The following is a 27,000-nucleotide window of genomic DNA, read 5'->3' on the forward strand; positions in this document are numbered from 1 at the left end:
TCTTGTCTTTTTGAATGGAAACTCCCACTTACAATGTTTTTTTTTTCAAATGGTATTTTTGCAGGTGGTGGAACTGATTGACAAAGAAGATATTGATATCTCCACCAGTCAGGTTGCTGAAATAATTGAACTACTGCAAAAAGAAGAGAAATTAGTTGAAAAGGAGAAGGCAAAAGAAAAAGCTGAGAAGGAACAAGTGGCAGAAGCCCAAAATTAGGCTTCTAAATGTGCTGTCCAAAAACGCTATTTTGAAATCAATTCTATTTGTCTATCTGGCCATCGGCGTTAATTTGAGCAGTTATGATTCAAATGAAACATTTGATTGTTTTGAGGTGATTTTTTGACAAATATAAGATTTATAAATATAATAGGATACAGAATAACATATAATCCCCTTCGAAGTCTCGCGAACAAATAAATTACTGAACTAATTCATTGACCATTAGCATAACGGTTCTTGTATAAGTTGGGAATTGCTTTCGTTCTGTGAAATCATGTGATTGCGTTCAAAATAATAGTGTGTAATATATCCAGCACTAGTTACTTCATAAATGGGTATCCCTAATGCAATCTTCATGTTATATATTGCCTCTTCAGCTTGCAGTATGTTTCTATTAAAGCCATCCCATTTCTTTGCTTAAATGGACATTAGATAAAAAAAACTATTTTTGAATTGTAAATATAGCTGGGTCCAGTTTTAAAAGAATATTAAAATGCAGAAAAAGGCCTGCTTTGCTCTTAGTTTTTGTTCCCTTATCGATTAAATGCTTATTTTAAGTTACAAACAATAAATAATAATAATAATAAAACTTTTATAAAGCGCATGGTTGCACAACTGTGTATCCCCGCGCTGATTGCCGAAAATAAACTCACAAAGAATCAAGAAGGGAATGGATGGAGATCATAACAGGATTATTGTGGAAAAAGATGGGTTTTCAGTTTGGCTCTAAAAAGAGTTTCTGAAGGTTCCATTCTTAAGTGAACAGGTAGAGCATTCCAATGTTTCACTCCGAGGTAGCAACACTACCAACTGTAGATGTAAACATAGACTGAATTGCATTCTAGCAAATGATCCGAAGTGATAACGTCTTTGTCTATATAAGTTTAAGTGAGGTTTGCTTACATGGTTTTAGGAGTGTCTGCTTGGCAAATGCAGCTTAGCAACTGACTTCAACTGATTGTGGTGGGCCCAATTAGGAAACCTGCACAAAAAGACTGACTTAGTCAGTTAAGGATCTAAATGTCTCAAATGGAGTAGCGATAAGCATCACACAGTATGCACTTTACAACCTGCTGCATAACGATGTCGGTGTTTGAGAAGTCCAGTTTCTTGGTCTCATTACTTTCTTCAGTTTAACACTCTTCTCTCCCTGATATTGTTCTCTTTGTATGTCGTGAATCTACTTTAAAAGGTTAATTTGATGCTACGAATTGTAATGCAAGCATTTTCATTAAATGTATGTACTTTTTCCTGTAGATGTACATCATTTATGAAACCGAGCATGCATTTATACAAAGTAACTTATGGGAAACGATACGTTGACAACTCACTTAGTAACAGGAGAGTAATGTATATAATGCTGAAGGAAGACAAACACATTGCACTAAGAAACAGGTGAACCCAGATATGGATTGTGAACATTCCCATTAAATAGTGCTTAAACCAGTGGCAAGAGAGCAGTGTGAATACTTTCAGAGTCTTGCATGGTGCACCTTCATGGGTCCTGTTGTTTTCTGTTGTGCTATTAGTGTCTCTATGACAGCAGCCCCTTCAGAGCATTCCTCTTCAGCAACCTTTCCTCCTAGCGTGCTTGTACACGGTGTTTGTACAAGCACCATGCCACCATGTTCCTGCTGTAGTGTTGTTCAATTGGTGTCTACCTCTTGTTTTCTCTTTTCCTCAAGCTTTGTAGCCTCAGATCATTTAAATTGATTTTAACTACATTAGTGGAGATTCAACTTCCTTTATGTTCTAGACTTGAGAAGATGTAACCAAGTTGACGGATGGAATGGTCTTTATCAAACTAGAAGCATGGAATGGTCTTTATCAAACTAGAAGCATTGCCTATTGAGTATATGCTTTTACTCCTGCAGATGCAATGTTCTAGAGTGTAAATCACTAGTTGACAGTAGATGCCCATTCTTTTAGATTCAGTTTTGGATATCAAAAGGTTGTAAGTTATAGAAGAAAGGGTGACATAGTCCTTCATTTAGCAGTGTGACCTACCTGGTTAGACTTTTTTCAAGTGATGTGTTCCGTCCACTGGCTGAGAATGTAATACTAAAGCATGCTGCTTGTTTTGTAAATGTTGTTGATCTAACGTACGTCAATTCTGTCTTCATTTTTTTAGCTGAAAACAAACATTGTGGGCCAGATTTTTTGAGTGCCTTATAAGTGTGATTCATGTTTTTAATTATCTATCATTAGTAGGACATTACTATTGTGGTGTGCAGCTGTGCATTGGAACAGGCTGTTAACGATTAACTCTTCAGATTACATAAACACATTTGTATTAATGTACAATTGAAATTGTTATTGAGATGAATTAGGGCATTTCTTTTGCTATGTAAATATGCTCAGTTTACTTTGATAAAAACTTCTAATTGTTTTCAAGAATAGGAAAGGTGTTTACTAGTTTTCTAATTGTTCTTATATTGGAATATCTATAATTTCACATTGATTTTACTTGCACATGTAATAGCTTAATTGTATACATCTTGATATGTACTCTACAGCATAGAAAGTAACTTTCTTTACGCAATATTTTGAGACTTACATTTGTGGCAGTTAATTTGAAGATTATTCAAGCACTGTGCCACGGGTACAAATAAGATACCTTGTGGAAGTCATTACTTGTTGTGCATTATATGATCTACACTTATACTGAATAGCTCTGCATCCAAGCAGGATTTCAGAACACATTTACAATGGAAGCATAGCCCTCTTGTTTGTACAAGCATATCTAAAACTAGACATTTACTATTTAAGTTTCAGAAGTTTTTATTAGATTTTCAGTTAGAGCATATGAATGGACACCAATCACCATCTCAGAGTAAGTAATAACAATGATATAAACTATTACCCCTCGGTTTTTTTTAAGTTATTCAGTTAAAATCTTACAAATGAAAAGACTATCAAAGTCTTTTAACATTCACTCCTCTCCATCCCCTCGTCCCTACACAGATCAACAAAACAGTTTGTATCTGAGTTTGCATGTTGTCCAGATCAACTTTGAATAAACAAAAACTAATTTAAACAGTTCCTACATTAAGAAGCTGATAAGATCTTCGATGGAGTGATGGAAGCTGTGCTCTTGTTGTGCACAGATCATACAGTATGATGAAGAATGTGCACGTTGGAAACTCCTAGGCAAGCATAGAGAGAGACAAAAGGACAGACATTTTCATTTAAAACATAGTAATGCCAAAATAGATTTTTTTGACGCACTCACCTACTCCTCCACCTTCGTAAATGAAGTGACCTGCTCTGTCAACATCTTTGTGATATTTATTTTGATTAAAACTAGGATTAAAGATGTTGATACTTCCATATGATTAAATCTTCTGTGTTCAAATATTTTGAGAATAATTGATATATTTAAACTATAGTTCACAGTCCCATATTCCCAAACTTCAGTTGTATAATGATAATTCAATGAGCATTATGAGTTGTTCAACCCAACTGCTTAACTGGCGGAAAACATAAATTATGTAGTATACAAAGCATTGCACGAAGCCTTTCATGATAAGGACTTAACATGGCAATAAATGTGTGATTGCCATAAATACCACAAAGCCGGAGTTGTCCTAGTTAATGAAACATTGTTGACTGGTAAATATTTGTATTGATATAAACAGTTACTGGATGGCCTCTGTTTTATCAGTGGCATCACAATCCATAAAATAGTTAGCTGTTTTCCATGTAATTTAACTATACCAGTACACTAAAATGTTAGGGTAATATTTCTAGCATTTATATAAATCTTTTCATACCAATTACAGTTCTAATTTTCATTGGGTATATGTGATTAAGTAACTGCAAGTAGAATAACATATGCTTAATATATTAAGGGGTAATTATCACAAAATGTGTTCATCCACTTTTATACATGGCACCACCTCAATATTAACTTTGAACCAAAGAGTGATTGTATTGTGTTTTTTATACATTTTTGTATTATTATTACAAGCACCAATTTTAAGAAGACATCCATAATTGATTTAAAGCATCATATTTTCAGATTGTAAATGTAAAATGTTTTATTAATTGAGCCTTTAAAGTTTGTGATGGTTTGTAAATAGCTTATGTTGATTTAATGACTACTTACTATATTTGTGTTTCTTGTTTTTAAGTAATGTCCTTTGATATGTTTGTGTTTTTACCAAGAGCTTACTTGATTGTTTTTAGTAACTCTATTCCTGGCCAGTAGTATTAAAATACGTTACAAAGTACATCAGTGCTTTTCTTAAAATATATTGCATTAACAGAAATAATGACTTGACTGTAGATACCTCTATGGCTGGGAGCTTACAAAAAGAATGACAAATATTTTCAACATATCTGTTCTAAAGTGATGGTTTTTAACAGCTTAAGACCATTGGTCAATGGTCAGTGTTTTTAAATTTGATTCATATAGTTTATCAAATATGGAGCCTGTGAAGTTGTTAGCTGGTAATCTGCTTTGTAAGCAGGTTTAGAGTCTGGTTCTAGTGAGGGTAGGGCACCAGCTATGGTCTCTTCCACCGCTTGCTATCTGACAAAAAGTTGCGATCCTGACCATGATGACCCACTGTCCCTCTTGTACCTGTTCAAGTTCATGAATCTTTGGCAGAGAGGTCTCAGGTGCCAGATAACATTGTGAAACCATATAGTCTTCTATTGTTGAGCACATGGAAAATCTACCCTCTTGTCCAGGGTCGGAGCAAGGGGCAGGGTTTTAAGGGTTTTAGTTCATTTCTATAGATCTGAAGATTAATAGTTGCATTACTTCTGCCTATATGATTTTTATAACTGGGCGTTTCCAATTTGCCAAGTCAAAGAACCATATGTGAAGGGATGAGGTTGTTGGCAACATGCAATATCCTAAAGATAGTGTGGTTTTGATACTTCACTAGACAGTATGGCAAATATGGTTGAGTCACCCACTCTGTCAAATGACTATAAATATTATAGTTTTCATTTTGGACAAACAACATCTCCTTTGTTATTTAGGCACCCGCCCTCTCAGGAGCTTGATGCCTATTATAAGCTTATTGGCATTTTACACAAAGACCTAGAGATGGAATGCTTTTCCTTCAGTTTGCGAACACATTTATAAAAGTTTGGGATAATGCATATGCTTAGAAATTATGGGATAATGGTGTCTCACTCTTTTTACTGAATAAAAACCACTGGACATCCTTCTGGTGGTGCATATGGCAAATTTCAAAAGTAGACCTAATAACTATGACAATGTTTGTTTCTTTTGTTTCTAGTCCTTTTGCCCTTGCTGTTGGTGAATGTGGTCAGTTTTTTTACCCTGATTTCAATTGTGGGACACTTGGGTGTTTGTCAGATTATAAGCCAAGTTTTATCATTTGGTACGAACTGTATGGAAACAGAGTAGCTACTGCTGTTATATGTGCAAGTAATGGGTTGCATGCAACAAGAATTTTGAAATGACCATTTGACATTAACTTACCTTTAACACTCCTTAGTTCTGGTAAATATCTTCCTTTTCTTGCGAGCAACTTGCGCACTTGTGGTGATCCTCGTGCTGTGAAGGCACTTCTTAAGGTTATCCACACGTTGGCCCAACTCATAGGCTTGTACATTTTCTGGTATTTTTAAGGTTTGAATTTGAGGTAAACATTTTCCTTTTAGTTTATGCACATAAAGGACACAGTGATTCCAGTGGTTCATGTACGCTTGAACGTGTGCCACAAGAGCAGGCTGTATGTCAAAATCTAAATTGATCCATTTTCTCAAACATTAGTCTAGATGTTGATCGGACTTTTGCATCCTTGCTCATGAAGGGTCCACAAACTGTCATACTATACAGTCAAATGACAGAGGAATCAGCCAGTAGTCATAACTACCACTTTGGATCAAAAGGTTTTTACTTAAAGTCTGTAGCGTACATTAAACAGATTGATGGCTCTAGTGCTGTGGCTTGTTTCTTGAAAACAGTTTTAGTGAGGTTGTATGATTACTTACAGATGAGCCTACTTTATTCCTAAATCAACGTAGATATGTTTTATTAATATAGTATTTTTATAATTTCATAAATTCCAGATTAAAATTGTTTTGTATAAAATAATTCAATTTAAATGATGAAAATGATAAGTGCATACAAGTTGTGAATTAAAGGTACATTGCATGAAAATATTTTAGCAGGCAGTACATAATCACATAAACTCTTGTAAAATATATAAAGGCTTATTGTAATCTACTATGAAATTAAGCCTGTTGATCATATTACCTTATGAAGAAAAGAAACGAAATATAAGTTTTACCTTTACCCACATGTTTATGCTGGTTTTTCAGGTATGTACTTCAGCGCATGCAAGTCTACTCAAGAATGCATAAAATGCTATTGTAGGTTATGCCTCAAGGCATTTTAATACAAATGGAACATGTGGTTTAAGGGAAATTCAGTTATTCCAACTGTTTCCAATAGATGCTATTGAACTTGCTAAACCTTTCCTATCATTTCATTGATAAAGCCTTTGGATTTTTTTAATAGATCACACTTGTAAGATTGCTGCACCCAATGACCTTATAATGTGTATTTGTTGTCACACTTGCACTTTTTTTTCTTCATGAAATAGCAGTTATACATGTGTGGCATATGAAAAATCAAATGTTACATTTATTACTTCTCTTTAGTATTTTGCACTTTTGTTTTGCACTCCCTCACACACATCTAAAATAGCCCTAGGAGAAGTGGTAGATGTATTTTAGCTTCCTTACCTTTTAAGTTGTATAGCAAAATGTGTAAGTTTTAGGTTGTGTTATATCTGAACTTTGACTTTCAACTGTTTGTCACTGAAGATTATAATACACTGCTAAACTATCAGATTATATTTTAAATTATGTAGTTTACACCTGTCATTATTTAACTTAAGGTGTTGAATTTTGGTTCAGAAGATTCTGCAAGTTATGCCACACAAATATTATTTTAACTTTTTGCTTTTACTGAAAATGTTTTGACAAATGGTGGATCCAAGATTGTAAAAAATATTTAAGAATAGCAGTTGAGTGCTGACTTCAATATATTTTCTAGTGCATTAAAGATATTTTTTGCAAGAATGATTTTATGTGCTACAAAAACAACACCTTTGTTTGGCAATTAAAGATTTTTTTTATCTGGATGCACCAAATCTCAATATGCACTGATCTGTATAAATTGAATGTCATCATAACTCTGTAATATTTATGAAAATCTATCAGCTAAATTATCGTCAGGCTATTTCTGTTGTGGTTCTTTATTTGCTTAAAACAAGCACTGCTGTCCTAAACAATAAAAGGATGTATTTCATTGGCCCACTGTTGTCTCTTTGTTTATAGCTGTATGTTTTATCCACAAAAGAAGCTTTTGATTTATTTTGTTGCTCATTTTCTTTCAACCAGTTACTCTTTATTAGCTTGAGCAGCACTAATCCATCATTAAATGTTTTTCTGATGTAGGCTTTGGAACAAAGTTATCCTTAACATTCTGTCTTATTTGTGCTTAGTATTCTGTATATGATTTATATCTGCTACATTGATTTATTTTTTTAATGAGTAATAGGATTCTGATGGATACTTCTGACTGCAGATTATTCTCTATGTGAATTTTCTACTGGCGCCAGACTAGATCCCAAAAACTCTAAAGTAGTGCTCGTACTTACTGGAAGGTGGAGTCGTGCTACTCTGTGTCAACGACATTTCGCACCGAAAGGTTTGAATGGAGTTGTACATAAACACCTTTTCATATGCGCTGACGTTCTTCCCACGCCTTAAGACAGGGATCCAGAGCGCCATTCATTATTTCATCACTCTGAAGAGAATTTTCTTCGAAAAATGTTTTGATGTGCAAGGCCTGCAAAGACTGCGCCAAGATGAACCTTAAAGCCATCCGCGAGAATGAGCCAAAACTCTTTGCCAACACTGGAAGTCAGGCAGAAGGCGAGGTCCAGCTCCTTCTTTTGTTCCCATAGCAGATCTTCCTTTCAGTTAAAGTCTTCGGATAAGTCAAAGAAGAAACACAAGAAGTCCAAGCAGGACTCTGCCTTTTCCTGTCACTCTTGATCTCTAGAGAAGGCACAAGGACATCACTTCTCCCGTTCCATCAAAAAGCCTATTTCATCTTTAGTTCCAATGCACCCTGCGTTCCTGGGACCATTGGGGATGTTGCAGCATTTAGTGGCTTTTGTGAAGCCATGGTGCTCATCTTTGGCATGCTTCTGGCTTCCTGTGGTGCACCATTGGGCCCCAAGGGTCCAGAGGAATCCCTACAAAGGTTACTGCCGGCTTGCATGCCCTCTGGCTGCTCTTGGCCCCTTGAGCAGTTTGAGGCTCCATTCCAGTGTTGAAATCTGCACTGGCTCCTCGAAAATCAATGCTACCACCAACACAAGAGGAAGATCAGCAACCCACTGGGGTGTCCAAATTCGAGCTGTCATCTCAAATTCAACTGCCACCACGTCCATATGTTGATCTGCTGCAGCCCCCGCTGGACCCATCTGACTCGGACACAATTGCCTGCTGCGCAGTCGAACACGGACATTATAACAGCTTTTTGGTTCAGCTTCTGATCAGAGCCAGCTTTATGGAGAGAATTGTAGTGGGGATGGGAAAGGATTTTCACCATCCTATGATGATAACTGGTATGTAGAGCTACAGAATGCCAGTGGGCTGGACACCTCACTCTGATACTGCACTGTTTTAGCCCCGGGATACCAACTGAGGAAAGCACTTCATTTGCCACGGAAATAAGGATGGCTGCTGAGGTCCCTGACCTTCACCTTCCCACTATGAAGGTAAAAGCAAATATTCTACAGCCTGACTATCCGAAGTCCTGTTGCCCTTAAATGAAGCCCTCATTCAAATGCTGCTGGACAATGTGTTAACTCAAGCTTTGGCCCGCCTGCGCCGTAGACCTTCTCCAGGGGACACAGCTTTCCTTACACAGCACCCAACATCTAAAAGTCTGATAATCCAGGCGTCCACCAGCAGAATCAGCCCTAACGCCTTTCCTACCTAACCTCCTAACAGTCTAAATGAGTAGACACATTTGGAAATCATATGTTCACCTCGGCCAGCCTCAACTGGAGATTTGGTCAGCATGAGCTGTTCATTACACCACTACACTTGTGCACTGTGGGACATGATTGGTGAAATCGCGATCCCCGAATTAAAAATGTTCAGGATTCGGCCAAGTTTGTCAACTGCTCAGACATGGGCACCAGAGACTATCTAGGTTAGTTTGTCGGAGCCATAGTGGTGCTTCCACACCACCCTTGGATTAGGTCCTCTGGCTTCTGAGGTCACATACATGCATCTTTGATTGACATGCCTTAGGAGTACTCCTGCCTTTTTGGTGAGAAGGCAGATTTGGTCCCAGAGCTTTTAAAGGAGAGCTGGACCATGGCTCATTCCTTGGGTCTTTCAGCTCCCGTCAGGCAATCATCCTAACAATTTCATCTTTATCGGGGATATGCCAGGGGCTTCTCATAACGGCGATATCAGGGTCCTCCATCCACACAGCAGGCTTCCCAGCCCATTCACGATCGGGGTTGTAGGAGACAGGGTTAGCTACAACTTACAGGGAATGGCAACAAATCCCATACAAAAATTGGGTATTGCAGATTGTTCAAATGTGCTATGCACTGCAGTTCCTTTTCAACCCACTGCGCCTGCCACCTACTTTGGACCACTTTTCGGAGAACCACATTTCCGTTTTAAGCCAGAAAGTGCAGGCTGTTCAGCCAGATGATTGATAGAGAAGTAGTGAATGGGTGTTATTCACAATACTTCTGTGTGCCGAAGACCGACAGAGGTCTTAACTCTGTCCTTGATCTTCAATCTCTTGATGCCTTTCTATGCAAGGACAGATTGAACATTCTCACCCTATCCCAGATTCTGTCTGCAATTGATCCTGGGAACTGGATGATGGTGTTGGACCTGTAGGACTCTTATTTTAACTTCCCCGTCCTACACGCACTCATATGCTACCTGTGGTTCACGGTGGACCCCAATCACTTTTAGTTTACTGTGCTCCCTTTCGGCCTCATCAGTACCCCTCTGGTGTTCACAAAGGTGATGACAGTGATCGCTGCTCTGCGGAGTTTGAGGTTCCAGTTTTCTCCGGTCTGAATGAATGGCTCTAACAGGCAGGCATGGCACAGTTAGTCGTTGACCACTTCCAGGTGGTGGTGTACCTCCTTCCAGCTTCAGGGTTGTCAATCGACCTACCGTACACACAACTGACTCCTTCGCAGATGCTCACCTTCATCACAGCCATCCTTGAGATGTTGCGCTTTTGAACACTTCCAGGTCCAGGACATTCGTTCTATGACAGATGTTTCTTCTTCTGTCCTGGATCCCTGTGCGATGGCTGGGAGGTTTTGGGCCTACCAACCTCTGGATCCAGCTTACTGACCACTCCAAATGGCACAAGCAGTGGTACCTGAAGTCACAGTGGACCTAGCACCAAGTGAACCTGTCAAATTCCATCCATGCATAAAAGGAGACGGCAAAAGACCTGTTGTGGTGGGTGCTGTTCTGCAATTGAACCACTGGCAGAAATCTCTATCTCAACCTCACCCAGACTTGACTGTAGGGATCGATGCATTACTACTGGGTGGGGATGTCATCTGGGAGAGGTGGGGATCAGAGCACTCTGGTTTCTAGCATAACCTTCCTCCACAATATGGTGCTGGGGTTGTGGGTGATTTCCTTGGTGTTGAAAGCCTTCCTGTTAGGTTCCAATAAGGAAAGGAGGCAAATCCAGGATAAATAGAAGAAGTTTTAATCTTCAAGAGCACAGTACTTCTTACAGCCAGGTTCACAATCAGAATGATCTCAATACAGTTCTAGGTGATGTCATACACAACTGTGCCATAATTAAAGGAAAACAATATACATAAAAGAGAAACACAATTAAAAGGGAAATAGAGGATATAACACATCTCTTCCCTTACAAATGCTATTCAATCATATTACACTTAGAGACACGTCTCACATTCCAAACTTGACCATTTTGGGTGACAAAACTATTTTTGTTGACTTTGACAACTCTCAAAGGTCTGCTAAATCTTGCATCACCTTTGAGCAAAATTCCAGGTTTACGTATTCTGACATAATCCCCAACATGGAAGTCTGGTGTTTTAACTTTCATGCGAGAGTCATAATAGATTTTGCTTCTAGTTTGTTTATACTCAACAGTACGAGCAATATCATCCTTACTCAGCTGTAAACATTTATCTTGAATATTATCCTTTACAACTTTCTTAAACCACCAAGGACATAGTTTAGAAACCGGATCTCTACCTCTCAGCAAACGGAAAGGTGAGACCTCTGTGGTGGAATGGGGAGTTATCCTACACAACCAGAACTTCTCTCTTAGTTTGTCCTTCCATTCAGCACCGAAATGTCGCGCCCAAACTATATCCTGCTTAAGAACTCTATTATACCTCTCTACTTGCCCATTCCCTTGAGGTTCATACAAAGATGTAGTTATGTGACGAACATTTTGTGACTTAAGAAATTCTTGCATCTCACAGGACTTCAACTGCACCCCATTGTCAGAAACAATGACCTCTGGATTACCTTCCCTGGCAAAAACTTCTTTCAAAAACAAAATAACACTACTGGTAGTGACTCTTGGAACCAGTTTGACTTCCGGCCACTTAGAATGGTAATCCACCATAACAATGGCAAACCTACAATCTTGTGGCAAAAAATTAAAAGGCCCTGCAAAATCTATACCAATTTTCTGCCAGGGAAACTCGGGCCACTTAACAGGAATGAGAGGAGCCGGACTGCACCTGAGAGATTTCTCGCTACTAACACACTCCGGGCACTCTCTCACCAACTTGTCAACAAACCTGTCTACTCCTGGCCACCAAAATAAAGATCTAACAAGTCTTTTCATTGAAGAGATACCAGCATGACTTTCATGACTCAAATTCAAAATGGTTTCCCGTAAAGAAACCGGCGGAATACACTTCCCGTGTCTGTACATGAAATCACCCTCTATAAAAATCTCATCAGAAACTTTCCAAAACGGGAACAACTCCTCTGGAACATCACTCTTAGAAGGCCATCCTTCATGACAAAACTCCATAACTTTCCGTAAAACACTATCTTCTACCATACTTTTCTTCCACAATTCCTCTGTAATATTTCCAAAATTGCCAGGCAACACACCTGAAATTCCAGCAACAATTTCAACATTGCTCATATCTTCACTATTTTCACAAGGAAGACGCGATAAACAATCTGCAGTAACATTGACTTTTCCAGGAACATATTCCACAGTAAAAGTATATTCTTGTAATCGTGACATCAATCTAGCAATTCTTGCTGTGGCATTCAAACCTCCTCCAGGAGACAAAATGGAAACCAAAGGCTTATGATCCGTCTTAATAATAAACATTGCTCCCCAAATGTAATTTCGAAAGTGTTCTACACCCCACACACACGCTAACAACTCTTTTTCAATCACTGCATAGCGTCTCTCAGTTGAATTAAGTGTGCGTGAGGCAAAAGCCCCATTCCACTCCTCTTTACCAGAAAACTGCGAAAGAACACAGCCTAAACCATACAGGCTAGCATCGACAGTAAGTACACAAGTTTTCCCAACACAAAATGCTTTAAGAGCTGGCGCAGCAATCATGTCTGCCTTAATCTTTTCAAATGCTTTCTGTTGACTATCTCCCCATTCAAAAACAACATTTTTCTTGATCAATGCCCTTAAAGGTTCCATTTTTGATGCAAAGTCTTTAATGAATTTGCTGTAATATTCACAAAGACCAGAAAATGAAAGAAGCTTCTCTTTTGAATCTGGTGCAGGTGTTTTGAGAATGGCATCAACCAAAGATTTCTTTGGTACAACACCATTTTTTGAGAGAGTATGTCTTAAGTATTCGACAGACTCTTGGAAAAACTTAATTTGTTTTTTTTAAAGTAAGACCGTAGTCCTTGAGAATTCCGCATACACTTTTTAAATGATCAGAATGACTCTCAACATCAGGTGAAAAAATCAAAATATCGTCCTGAAAACACTTCACACATGACTGCATTCCCTTGAACAAATGACACATTGATCTTTGAAATACGGACGCTGCAGAGGCAAGACCAAACGGCATTCTTTTAAATTGAAACAGCCCCTGCGGTGTTATAAAAGCAGTCAAAAGACGAGATTCCTTAGCCAACTCTATTTGATGATAGACCGATCTTAGGTCTAACTTAGAAAAAATCGTGGCACCACCCAGTGTACTAGCCACCTCATTAACCCCTTGCATGCTGGTGACGAACCCCAGCCATCACGCTCCGCGGTGCTCGTGTGCTGATGACGGCTGGGGTTCGTCACGGCCCGCCCTGTTCGTTTGTTTACCGCACAGCGGCGGAAACGGGCCAGCAGCATAGGGGTTAATATTTGGCAAAGGATGGCAGTCTATCAGAATATTATCGTTCAAGGCACGAAGATCAACACACAGCCTCAGAGAATTATCCGATTTGCGTGCCAAAACGATGGGCGAAACCCACTCAGATGACTCTACTTCTTCAATCACTCCTTCACTCAGCATTCCATCCAACAACTTTCCTAACTCATCTCTCACATTAATGGGTACATTCCTGAGTTTTTGTTTGACAGGAGAAAATCCAGTTTTACGTTTGATTTCATGACAAAAACCCTTAAGTTTCCCTAAAGTGTCTGTAAAAACTTCAGGAAACAACTCCTCAACTATAAAAGAATTATCATTCACTACAGAACAAAAATCCATATCCTCCACCAACATAACAGGTTCTGTACTTCGTGGGTTGAGTTTGATCCCTAGTTTCCATTGATCTCTCCAACCCAGAACATTGATACCTTTCCTTGCAACATACAATTTTATATGAGCTGTTCTGCCTTTAAATTCCACATCTGATGCAATATAGCCAACAAAATCAATAGTGGATTCATTAAAACATTGAGCAACAATGTCTGGGCTAGATAACTCATCAATGGACAAAATATTCTTAAATTTCTCCTGAAAATACTCTAAAGTAATAATGGTCCATGGAGAACCTGAATCAGCCATAAGAATTAGAATTTCACCTAGAAATTCAACACAACATTTAGGAGAAGGAAGATACTCTTCAACAGCACTCACACCTTGAATAGAAACAACCATACCTCTCATAAGACCAGAATCCTCATCGGATCCCTCACAACTGAAATTTCTCTACTCCTAGACCCCATATTCCCTTGAGGTGCAACAATCCTCTTGCGATCATCTTTACAAGCTTTAGCAAAATGCCCAATCCTCCCACATTTCATACACTCTTTCCCAATAGCAGGACAAAACTTGAATGACGCTACATGATTGGTACTTTGACACCTAAAACAGACAATAATCCTAGTATCTTTCAAATATTGTGGCGTAGGTTTCTTTTTCAAACTACACACTTCATCAATACTTTTACTATTATCTCCTTTAGCATTGACATCATCAATAGTTTTTCAGACTGTTTAAAAGCTTTTGCTGTGGAAATAGTGTCATTAAGATTTGGATTTCCTAAAATCCATAACTGCTCTTGTGTCTTCTTGTTCTTCACATTTACAATAATTTGATCCCTTATCATTTTGTCTGCCAAGTTACCAAAATTGCATGAAACCACAAGACTCCTGAGAGCAGTCAGAAAATCATCAAAAGTTTCTGACTCTCTGTGAGCTCTAGTATAAAATGTATATCTGTTAAGAGCAATACTAGTAGAAGGTTTAAAACTAGTCTCAATACGCATGAGCTTCATCAAATGTTCCCAAATCACCACTAGCAATAGGAAGAGTTCTATAAATGGCTTGACCCTCTGACCCAAGACAATGTAAGAAAATATTTTTTTTTCTTTCATTACCCATCCTTTCTCCATCAATTGCTTTCAAATATGTAAGAAATTCTTCCTTCCATCTAGACCAAGGAATAGGTGGATCTCCTTTAGATTGCAAAAACTTGGTAGGTGGGTCAAATTGCATAGTGTTCCAAAGAAAACACAAATACAGATGTAGAAATAATTTTTAAAAAACAGCTTTACGAAAATGAAATAGGAGAAATCATACTCATCACAAAACAGTAGAAGTAGAAGCTGTGCACAATGCTAAAGAGAAAGGAATGTTCGAAGAAATACCCAAAGTTATTTAACAAACAGCTGTGTGCATCGGCGTAAAGACTTCAATGAGGAAAGTAACATGTGCCACTGCTGTGCACATCAGCGCTGAAAAGGTACATATAAAGTAAACAATTCCGCTGTGCGCATCAGTGCTGAAGAAAAATACACACGTAAACAATTGCGCTCCTGTGCGCATCGGGGTTGTCAAGGAAACCGCAAGATGGCCGCCTACGTGATGACGGTGACGTTGACGCTGCCGCGTACGTGTTGACGTCACACGCTGTAATTATAGCTGACGTCTGAAGCCCAAGGATCTCCGCAGCCGACGTTAGAAGCTCCGGAGTGCTCACCAGAAGAATCGTCGTCTCGGGACCACACGCGCACAGGCAGCAGCGCCACTTTTAAACAGAGTCAGGTAATGAAAAACGAGTACGAGTGAAAATCCTGAAAACACTCGAAATTGAATAAATAAAGATGGGAAAACTCCAGAAATTCCCAAATGTCACGTAGATGCACGTAGAAACTCCTCCTCCTTCTCAGTAAAGAAAACAAGTCCAAGAGATTCACAAGAATTGTTAAAAAAAAATGAATAAATTCTAAAGTAGTTGTACCGCTCCTGTGCTCCAAGAGTAGCAGGTACAAAGTTCTCCTCGTCGCCAATGTTAAGTTCCAATAAGGAAAGGAGGCAAATCCAGGATAAATAGAAGAAGGTTTAATCTTCAAGAGCACAGTACTTCTTACAGCCAGGTTCACAATCAGAATGATCTCAATACAGTTCTAGGTGATGTCATACACAACTGTAAGGCATGTGCCATAATTAAAGGAAAACAATATACATAAAAGAGAAACACAATTAAAAGGGAAATACAAGAAATAGAGGATATAACACTTCCTCCCTTCCATCAAGGGATGGCTGGTAAGGGGGTCTTAGAGACAATCCCATGGCTATGTGGTACTTCAACAAGGGTCCAGTGCCAGGAGGCTCTCCATCACTGGAGCTGGAAGAATCATCAGGGTCTCTCTTTGGTGGTACACTACCCAGTGGGATCTTGAAACTTCATAGCAGACAAACTCAGCAGGTGGTGCATAGCAGATCTCGAATGGCAGTTACACCCCAAAGTGAAACGTGGCATGTTCCCGCAGGACTTACCTTAAAGAGACAGTTAGTTATAGATTCCTTACCTTTGAATTACCCCAAGCGTCAGACTGGATCTGGAATGTTTTTTGTCAGCAGTACCCCTCTGCATCGAAAGGTGGCGTCGGTCGACTTTGCGTCTGGTGTCGTGGTTTCAGGGATGATGTCGCGGTAGCTACTAAGACGCTGCCCTCGCGCGCTCACGTCATTTCTTTCTTTTCCGTGTCAGCCAGTGCAGATCCGGAGAGAGCGGTACCTCTAGTCCCTTTCCGACTGACTTTTTCATGACTTTTGTCGACACCGGTTTGGAGTCTTTGGCTCCTGGTGCACGTCAGGTATGCCCAGTTTCAAGGCTCCTGCAACCGACTGATGTCTGTGACGGATTCGCACAGCGTGTGCCTGTTTTGCCTGGAGCGTGACCATGATCCCAAGTCGTGCTCCGACTGCCGGACCATGAATCTGAAGTCTTTGCGGGAGCGGTCCCGAAAGCTTCTCGAGGCCCGGCAGTCGGCTCCGCGCCGTTCAAGGTTTCGAGCAAGCCGAGCCGACGACGGCTGAAATGCCAGAAACCGGTCCCTGGTAGCTTGTCTCCTTTCTGGTGAAGAATTGGCGTAGTAGTTTAGTCTGCCCTGTTCCCATGATGCACTGGGCCAGGGACAGACTGATTTGCATATAGCCAGGTTCTGAACTGGGATGGTGCAGTGAGATAAATAACGGTGATGGATCAAGCCCTGATCTTTGGACTGGGTAAGAGTGGTCTGCTTAATACAGACACTCTGTTCATCACCACCCCCTTTTCTGAATCGTTTTTGGCCACTATAGGTGTGGCAGGGTATACTCAGACATGAGTCCCTTTCTCACTGCACCATCAGGATTCAAGCAAGCCGGGCCGACGACGGCTGAAATGCCAGAAACCGGTCCCTGGTAGCTTGTCTCCTTTCTGGTGAAGAATTGGCGTAGTAGTTTAGTCTGCCCTGTTCCCATGATGCACTGGGCCAGGGACAGACTGATTTGCATATAGCCAGGTTCTGAACTGGGATGGTGCAGTGAGATAAATAACGGTGATGGATCAAGCCCTGATCTTTGGACTGGGTAAGAGTGGTCTGCTTAATACAGACACTCTGTTCATCACCACCCCCTTTTCTGAATCGTTCCAGTAGGCACAACATCAGAGGAACCTGTCCGATTGCGTCCAGATCTGGGAGGGCACTGCACACCAATTAACAGTGGTGGCTAATGAACCAGGATTGGGTCGACGGCAGATCCCTCTCCCCTCCCCAACCAGAGTTCACAGTGGTGACCGATGCATCACTTCTGGAATGGTGGGGCCACATGGGGGAGGCAGAGATCAGAGGTTTCTAGTCTCCGGCGGAGTCCGGGCTCCACATCAACCTTCTGGAGCTTCGGGCGATTCGTCTTGCACTCAAAGTATTCCTTCCCTCTGTCCGGGTAAGAGTAGTGCAGGTGTTCACGGACAGCACCACCACCATGTGTACTGCAACAAACAAGGGGGATGTGGTCGTGGACCTTATGTCACGAAGCCCTCCGCCTCTGGACATTGCTGGAACATCAGGGCATATCCCTGGTGGTTCAACACTTAGCAGGTTCGCTTAACGCCAGGGCAGACAAACTCATGATCATGCATGATGGATCACGAATAGCGTCTTCACTCGGAGGTGGTGCAAGGTCTCTTTCAACAGTGGGGAGAGCCTTGGTTAGATCTGTTCGCCACCGAAGAGAATGCGCAATGTCAACAATTCTGCGTGTTGGAATTCTTGCTCGGTGGCGCTTTTCGTCACAAGTGGAGTTGCGGTCTTCTATACACCTTTCCGTCTATATCATTTGTGCCCAGAGTGCTGAAGATCAGTCATGATGGGGCCCAAGTCATTCTTGTGGCTCTGGATTGGGCACGAAGAGTCTGGTATCCCGAGCTATTGCACATGGCCATCGATCCTTCGATCCGACTGCCTCTTCGGGCGGATCTTCTGTCGCAGCAGCAGGGACGGTCCTACATCTCCTTACGTGGAGATTGAGAGGCGACAGTTGACCGCTTTTGACCTTCCTGCCAAAGTCTGTGATGATATCTTGACAGCCAGGCGTTCCTCCACTAAGATGGTATATGCCTGAAGATGGAACAAATTTGTGGTATGGTGCACAGCAAAGGATGTGGATCCCCTTTCCGCCCCTCTTTCTGAGGTTCTCTTGTGCTTCCTTTCTCTTGCCCAGCAGGGCCTGCTCTGGGCACTCTAAAGGGCTACCTCTCTGCCATTTCGGCCTTTCTTATGCTTCCTGATCAGCCTCCTTTTTTTCAAGTCCTCAGTTGTAAATGGCTTCCTTAAGGACATTACTCATCTTTTTCCTCCTGTTCCCTTCGTAATGCCCCATTGGGACTTGCACTTGGTTCTTACATATCTTATGTGCGCACCCTTTGAGCTGCTACATAACTGTCCTCTCAGGCTTCTGACTTTTTAACACTGCCTTTCTAGTGGCCATCACCTCTGCGCGCAGAGTGACTGAGCTCCAAGCACTTTCTAGCCTCCTGTTCTGGCTGTTAATCCGGACAAGGTTGTCTTTCGAACTTGTCCATTCTTCCTTCCCAAAGTGGTTACTTCTTTCCACATTGGACAGACCATCACTTTGCCCACCTTCTTTCTGCCTCCGCATCCTTCCAAAGAAGAAGAAAAGCTCCGCTGTCTGGATCCAAAACGTGTGCTTTCATTTTATTTGGATCGCACAAAGCAATTCCGGGTGGATGAACAGCTCTTTGTTGGCTACGTGGGGGTCAAAGAAAAGTTGGGCCATGCACCAACGGACCATTTCTAGATGGGTTGTTTTGTGCATCAAAGCTTGCTATTCCTTGTCAAAGATGGAGCCTCCTGTGGGATTACGGGCCCATTTCACCAGGGCGACGGCAGCTACCACTGCTTTGGAACGTGGAGTCCCCATTAATGACATCTGTAAGACCGCTACGTGGGCATGGCTGCACACGTTCATACAACACTACTGCCTGGACAGTCAAGTCCGGAGAGACGGCTTCTTTGGCCGTTCTGTTGTCCAGGACTTTCTGGTGTGAACTTGGTTCGCAGACCCACCTCCGGGGTTGGTATTGCTGGGCTATCTATCCTAAGGTGAGGAATCTATAACTAATTGTCTCTTTCAGATGAACAAATTACTTCTCTTCGGTAACAACATGTCTGTAGATTAGTTATATTCCTTACCTTCCCACCCATCCTCCTCGTTCTGCGAACTGATATCCAGGGTTAAGAACTTCCTTTCAGGGCCCTAGTTTTGTGCACCAATGGTCAGTGTCTTGCATGGCTCTGCACTTATGGTGTAGAAAGTTGTGTACAGAACTGAAGTCGGCCAGCGAGGGTGGCTTCTAAGTAGCTACTGCGATGTCATCCCGCCGACCACGACGCCGACGACGAACTTGGAGTCGACCAACGTCGCCTTTAGTTGCTCAGGGGTACTGCTGACAAAAACTTTGCGGATCTAGTCTGACACCTGGGAGTAATTCTAAGGTAAGGAATCCATAACTAATCTATGTCCCTTACAGATATTTCGTTACTGAAGGTAAGTAACTTGTTCTTTAGTACGAGTCATTTCACAGACCTGCCACATTAGAGGCACTGATTTCATATCTATTCACAAAATGAGGAATCTACTGTTAGAAGTATCCATTAGAAGAACAAGTTGCTTATCTTTGGTAACACTCTTGTGGATACTCCCATATAACCACAGATTCTTCACCGCCCTACTACTTCCCCGTTCTCTAGTATGGTCTCTTCCATCTATAAAGACCCCAATTTAGGAATCGCACACTGACTCGTTCAGTTTTCCGATGTGCTCTGTGTCTGAGGGCACTGAAGTGTCCCTGAACAAAACTGACGTTAGCATTCATGAGTGGGGCTTATATGCGGCTCCATCCATCACTTCCGAAGCTGAATAGTGTTGACTGAGTCACATGGAGCCACCTACCAGCATGCAGGAGCACTGCTTTTGAGTTTTCAGGATCCAGTCTGGCGCTTGAGGGAAATTCACGAGGAGAGGAATCTGCAGTTAGAGTATCCTCCAGAAAGGGAATTGCCGAAGGCAAGTGACTTCTGTACTCTTGAGGGTTTTTTTGTTAAAAATTGTAAATTTTGAAAATATATTTTATACTGTGGTTTGCTTGCTCTATACTTTATAGTCCATGTGAGGTTTTTTCTTATATATTACCAGTACAAGTTATGGTACTTATGTTATACAAACAGTATCCGTTTCCCTTCCTGCCACCATTTGCCCAGGTACCACCAATTTGTCACATGCATTTATTTTCATTTTAACCCTGGGAACCCTCCCACAGAGCTCTTTAATCTTAATTGATTGATTAGTAGTACTCCCACATTAACCAAACTGAATTGGCCGAATCGTACCACCATCTCTAAGGCTCCGAGACCTCTATGCACATAAACCGCCTTACTGCTCATACACTGTACCATGCTGCCACCCATGCCTGTGGGTCAGTGTTTATTTGCCTGTCTTTGCTAGCATTCAAAACCGAGCAGGATGCTGAGTGGCTATACTAAAGTCTAACACTACTTACTGCTGGTAGGGGGCTATTTGGTGTACCACCAGAATCAGGTATTAGCTGCTGAATTGATCTAAAGCCCCAAGTACTCAGAAGTTGAGAAGCTGGAATCTTAACAGAAAGCAGAAGTCTAAGAAGTAAATTCCCAATGTTCAGGTCGCAGCAGCATTGCACCCTGTGATTATGTGGCCTCTGGCGAGAAAGGAGGTATGCAAACCTCTGTACATTTTATTGACAATCTTATTGTGACACGAATTTCCAACCTCCACTGGAGGTCAGTAGTGCTTTTAGATCGGTCTAGTTATTCGGAGTCATCATTTTGGCTCCTGAGTTGCCACATGTCTGGTAACCACCCCTAGTCTCAGTGTTTAGTTAGGGTTGATGTTACGGTCTATGACTACAGTTCGAAATCCCAAAGAAATATCACAAAGATGAAATTATTATTTTTAAGTTGGGTACTTTATCATTGAGATTACAATTTTCGATTAATCTGCATGCTTTGCTCATTATGGGAAAACCATCCCAATAATTAAGGATTGATGGGTTCTTCAGGGAACTTCAGAATGGTGAAAGTCAAGCCAGAAACTCAAAGCAGAAGTTCTTGACTGCTGTCCTTTTTTAAGTTGTAATTTGGTCTGCAGACCATCACTGTCTAGAAAGGACAAGAGCACATTTGGCTTCATCTAATGTTTTACAGATCAAAGACACTTATTAATTGTCAAGTTCATCATTGGGACAGAAGGAGCTACTAATGATAGTTACAAGAAGTGGTCTGATTCATGACAACCAAATGGACACAAAGATGCACCAAATCAAACCAGTATGAAAAGAGGAACATTGCCAATGTTGCTGCCGGGCACTCTAAACAATAGGTAGGCATGCGCCTTCTATTAACAGCAATGGGGTTGCACTCCAAGCAAAGAGGGAGATTAAGAAGAGAACTCGAGTTGAGACCACCATTTTTATAATTACCACTTTAAAAACTCCATCCAGAAACGCTTGCTTCTTTTTTTAGGAAGCAGGGTGACAGATTATTGTTGTCTTCAATTACTCCTATTGAAGCTTACCTATCATGGGGTGATGGAATGACATTCCTATGTTCCTGTGACCCTTGCTGAATTTAGTAGCATCTTCAGATGTTGCACAGCATCACCTCGGGTTAGTGACTGAGGGGCAGATTAAGAGTCTGGCGGAGAGGGTAGTCAGTCGCAAAGGCAACAGAGTACCCTCTGCACCAAAGTGAAAGTCTGTCTGCCTTATTTAGAGATGGCCAGACTTTCATTATTTCGACAGCAAAGACTACTCCGTCTCTGCCACTAACATAAACCACTAATGGCCCAACGGAGTAAGGGCTGTTGGGGTGTGGCTTTCCGGGGGATGCCCTCCGACCATCATGGGCATCCAGTGGGACGCAGGATACGCCATCACCTGCATCACTGGAGGTCAATAGCATCTGACCTCTGGATTTTCCAGATTGTCCAAAGGGGCTAATCCCTTCCCTTTGTCACTACCCCTCCACTCATGCCACACACTTGAAACAGGCTGATGGAGGACCACATCTCTTTACTCCGCCAAGAAGTGGTGGCTCTCTTGGCCAATGGAGCCATAGAGAGGATGCCTGCATCAGAATTAGGTCGTGGTTGTTCTTCCCGCTACATTGTGGTGCCCAAAAAGGACGGAGGCCTTCATCTGATCCTAGACCTTTGCCCTCTCAATTGCCTCCTGAAAAAGGAGAAATTCTAAATGCTCACACTTGCTCAAGTCCTGTCTACCAAGGATCTCTTAGACTGGATGGTAGTGTTGGAATTGCAGGATACATACTGCTACATTCCCGTCCTGCCTGCCTACAGACGTTACCTGCAATTCACAGGATGCCTCAAGCACTTTGTTTGCCATGCTCCCCTATGGCCACACAAGCGCCTCTCAGGTGTTCATTAACGTTATGGTGGTGGTTGCCGCTCATCTGTGGAGATGAGAGGTGCCAGTCTTCTCCTATCTTGATGACTGGGTGTTGAAAGCAGGCTCGTCCCAGGCAGTCGTATATCACCTCCACACTACGGCAGACCTCACTCTAAACTGCTGAGCCTCATGGCCTCCTGCATCCAGCTTGTGACTCACACCCATTAACATATGCAGGCTCTGCAGTAAGACCTGATGTTCCAGTGGGCACAGCATCGGGAGAGTCTCTCCAACATTGTACAGGTCTCGGAGGGTACGGCAAAGATCTGCAATGGTGGGGCTGAGCCAAGCGGCCAACATGGCGGACGTGATCTTAGCTAGCTCCGCCGGCCTGCACCAACATCCTCATAAATCCTCCTGGATGCAGCATCACTCGATGACCCACTGAACCCTGACTGCCTAGCACCGGTCGGCGCGGCGTTGAGAGCCGTTACTGGGTCTATGCAATTACGAAGAGACACCCTGTAGTCTGCGGTCCAGCAAGGTGGGACACGCTCCCAAGCTGCGGCTGGGCTGTGTGTGCCTCCTGAGGCTCCCGGGCAAACACGATGAGATGCACGACGGGAGTGAGACTGAAGACAAGGCAGCACTGATTCAGCGGTGCAGCAGAGTCCAGCGTGGGTGGGTAAGAACGGCCAGGCTAACGTGGAAGGGCCTGCCCGGGCCGGCGCTGTCCCTCCAGAATTACGCTGCAGATTGATGAGCACCTAGCAGTCGGTGCGAAGCGGTAGTGGTGCAACATATTGCAGAGGAGTCGTACAAGGCTGCTGCCCCCCCCAACGGACGACTGAGACGTAGGTGAGGCACCCACTAGGGGAGGGGAGTGCGTGCTCCCGGTCACAGAGGAGGCCTGGCTAGGCCCGGTGCCGCTTGTGGTCGGGGGGCTTCTTCCTGGGCCGCCTCTGCAGCTGAGTGTAGCAGCTGTGCTTCTGCTCCCTGCCCCCTACAGTTCAAAGGTTTTGGGCTGTGGCAGACCACCCAGAGGATCGCATATAAGGTGTCACAAGTCAGAAGGCGAGGCCAGTAAATACAGGCCCTAGGGCCTCCACCGCACACCATGTCCAAAGATCAGGCCCTTGGCACAGGGCCTAAAAAAAGCACACTGGATAGGTTTACAGAGACAGCGACTCAAACTGAAGACACTGTGGACTGCTCCGCCTCACTGCCAGATAATGCTGCCCTGCTGGCCGCCATCACCCAGTCACAGAAGGCACTTGAGACCCAAATTGGTTCAGTGGGTACAGAGGTGACACGCCTGCGCCAGGACCTCCGCAACGCAGTCGATCGCATAACCGAAGCAGAGACCAGGTTTTGGGGGTGTAGGATGCTGTCTCTATGCTCCAACGTAAAGTTTCTACCCCTAAACAACTGACTAAGAGCACTGTGGGTCGAAGATGCAGAAGGTCTGGGACGTAGAAATAACCTTAGTTTTTTAGGTTTCACTGAAAATTATGAAAGAAACTATGTTGGGAAATTTCTCACTCGCTGGCTGAATCTTAAATTCCAGATAACGCGCTGTCCTCTTGTTTCGTGGTTGAGCGCGCACACAGAGCCCTACAGCAACGACCTCCGCCGGGAGCAAGACCACGGCCCATGATTGCACGGATTCTGAACTTTCACGATCGAGATGTCATCCTGAAACAGGCAAGGCACAGTCTGACCTATTTTATGAATATCCTCATATCGATTTTCCCCAATTACACAAGAATGGTTCAGCAGCAGCACCATTCCTTCAATGCAGCAAAGGCCCGCCTTCGAGACCTCAAGATCCCGTATATGCTTCTGTATCCAACCCGCCTGCGAGTAGTCTTCAACTCCTGTACCATCTTCTTTGAAACCCCAGAAGCTGTTTTAACATGGACAGACTAACAAAGGACCCTCAAACCCAATACTCCACTGCGAAGAAAACTCAGACTCCTCAACCAGAGAGCCCAGTCGCACACAGCCAACACCTTCAGACAAGCACAGACACAGATCCAGTTCAGCCTGGCATTCCAAAAATAGTAACATTGACCCAGAGACCATGCTGCCCAAAAAGAAATAATGACTTCAGTCTTTTAAGACCAAACTCTCCAGAGCTGTGTGTAGGAAGGTACATCCTGACTATGGTTGCCCCCAACTTTTTGCCCTGTGTTTTAGCTGGTTTTGGACATAGTCGACCTGGGACCCTGCCAATCAGGACCCCAGGCCTACTGCTCTCTCTTTAAAATGGATTCCATGTACCCTAGGTGCATTTCCAATTGGTACTGGGCTACCTTATCAGACCCCGTAACGCAGGGCATAGGTGTACCCAGGGCCGCCAGGGGCTGCAGCATGTATTATGCCACCCCTGGCTGGCCTCCTAAATTTGACACAACTGGCTGCATGACAGCTGGGGCGAAGTCGTGTAATCACCCTTTGCTTTAGGTATAGTAGCTCTATATCTAACCATACAATGGACACCCGAGTTCCTATCAGTCACTCCTATGGCAGGCCTTGACAATCCTGAAGGCAGAGTGCGTGGGCTCGTGTGAACTAGGTTCTGGCCCGAGCCGAGCCCGGTTGCAGCTTGCGGAATCAAGACCCAATGGCTGTTCCATGATAACGCGTACCACATCGGTAACTTCGGTGTCGCGTTATCAAGGCATGTCGAGTAAGGTGTCATACGAATCGGGATGCTGCCCCCTCACCAATTCTGGCGACGAGGTTAGCATTCCGCCCTTCTAGAGGGACACGACATGTACGTAACTGTGAACCCCGGTTAAAGTTAACTGAAGCCTCAGCTCCACAAAATGGATGCTGCCACCACAGACACGAGTCTGACCTCCTGCTGCTGGGAGTCCTTCCAGCGAGGAGCACTTGGACAAAGGGTTTCCCGTCGAGGGCGGTGTTCGCACCGTCCCAGACAGGGTTTGTGTATTCTGGGTAGGTAGGGCTTTTGGCGAGAAGGTGACTGCGGAGTGGCACCCCGGTGCTCACTACGCATCTGCCGGTTAGAACCAGTTCCAGGGGCGACGGCCCTGGCCTGGGGAAAGTCCGGCAGGGGAGAGGGGCGTAACTACCCCCCTTCCTGGTCCCACCCTTAGGGCAGGACCTAGTCATGTACCCACCCCTTTCTTTAGGATAAAGGCCGGAGCGGGGACCCTTCCAGATTAGATCATCTTTGATTCAAGAACTACTTTCTACGAAAGGACATTCAAGACTCTTCTCAAGATTTCTCCCTTGTGACTAAGGAGTAGTCACCCTGCATCAGCGGGCACCAACTAAGAACTCTGCGGTTTGCTGTAAGTCCTTCCTCAAGGAATCCGACGGCCCAGCTCGACGAGAACCGGCTTCCCTGGCACCTCTGACCTCTACCCACGTCATCAGCTCAGCTGTGATCTGTGGGTGCGACGAGACCTCGAGGGACCGGCCATCATCAGAACCTGCACGCTCTTAACGCCAGCACGACCATCGAGGTAACTCTCTGGTGAGTGCTCTGGGGTCCGAGAAGCCCCGACCCTGAGCCGCTCCAGCACCGAAGTGCAGTCTCCCAGCATCTCCACGATCTGCGTGGGGCCCTTCTGCTCGCTGCTCAGCACGTTGTCTGGTCACTAGCCGCTGGCTTGTGTCCTTCTGTGACGACATCCGAGGATCATCACTGCTGGTCTGGTTGCTCCAGACTGGCCCTTGCTTCCATCTTTGCGAGAAGCACCCCGGACCCTCCTGGTCCACTCAAGACGCCATCTTAGGTCTACCACGTGGCCCTGAGAACTGCCAAGGCTTGTTGCCCCATCCTGGGCCCAGCGACGCCGACAGCATCATCCTTCGTGGGACAGCTCGCACCTCCGCCGTGGTCGCCGACAACGCCTCCTGGTCCGTGAGACTGCAGAGCCTAGCGTCGCCCACTCACCTGGTCGAGGTGACGGCCAACCGGTGCCTTCCTGGTACCCTCTGACTACTGGCTAGTAGTACGAACTTGGTCCCCTCTGCTTTCAGGTTTCATCAATCTCCGATCCAGGCTTGGATCTCTACGAA

The 27,000-nt window shown here is 43.4% G+C and overlaps 1 protein-coding gene across 1 annotated transcript in view; it reads left to right on the plus strand.

Annotated features, from left to right (window-relative positions):
- LETM1 (leucine zipper and EF-hand containing transmembrane protein 1) overlaps window positions 1-4,452 on the plus strand; it is a 733,094-nt gene extending 728,642 nt beyond the window's left edge. The window contains exon 14 of the mRNA XM_086964211.1: window positions 65-4,452. Within this exon, the coding sequence (XP_086820337.1) occupies window positions 65-217 (153 nt within the window). The 3' untranslated portion in view covers window positions 218-4,452. The remainder of the gene's footprint in view (window positions 1-64) is intronic.
- Window positions 4,453-27,000: the final 22,548 nt, after the last annotated feature.

The sequence above is a fragment of the Lissotriton vulgaris genome, chromosome 3_2 (assembly GCF_964263255.1).
Source record: "Lissotriton vulgaris chromosome 3_2, aLisVul1.2, whole genome shotgun sequence".
In the NCBI taxonomy this organism is placed as follows: domain Eukaryota; kingdom Metazoa; phylum Chordata; class Amphibia; order Caudata; family Salamandridae; genus Lissotriton; species Lissotriton vulgaris.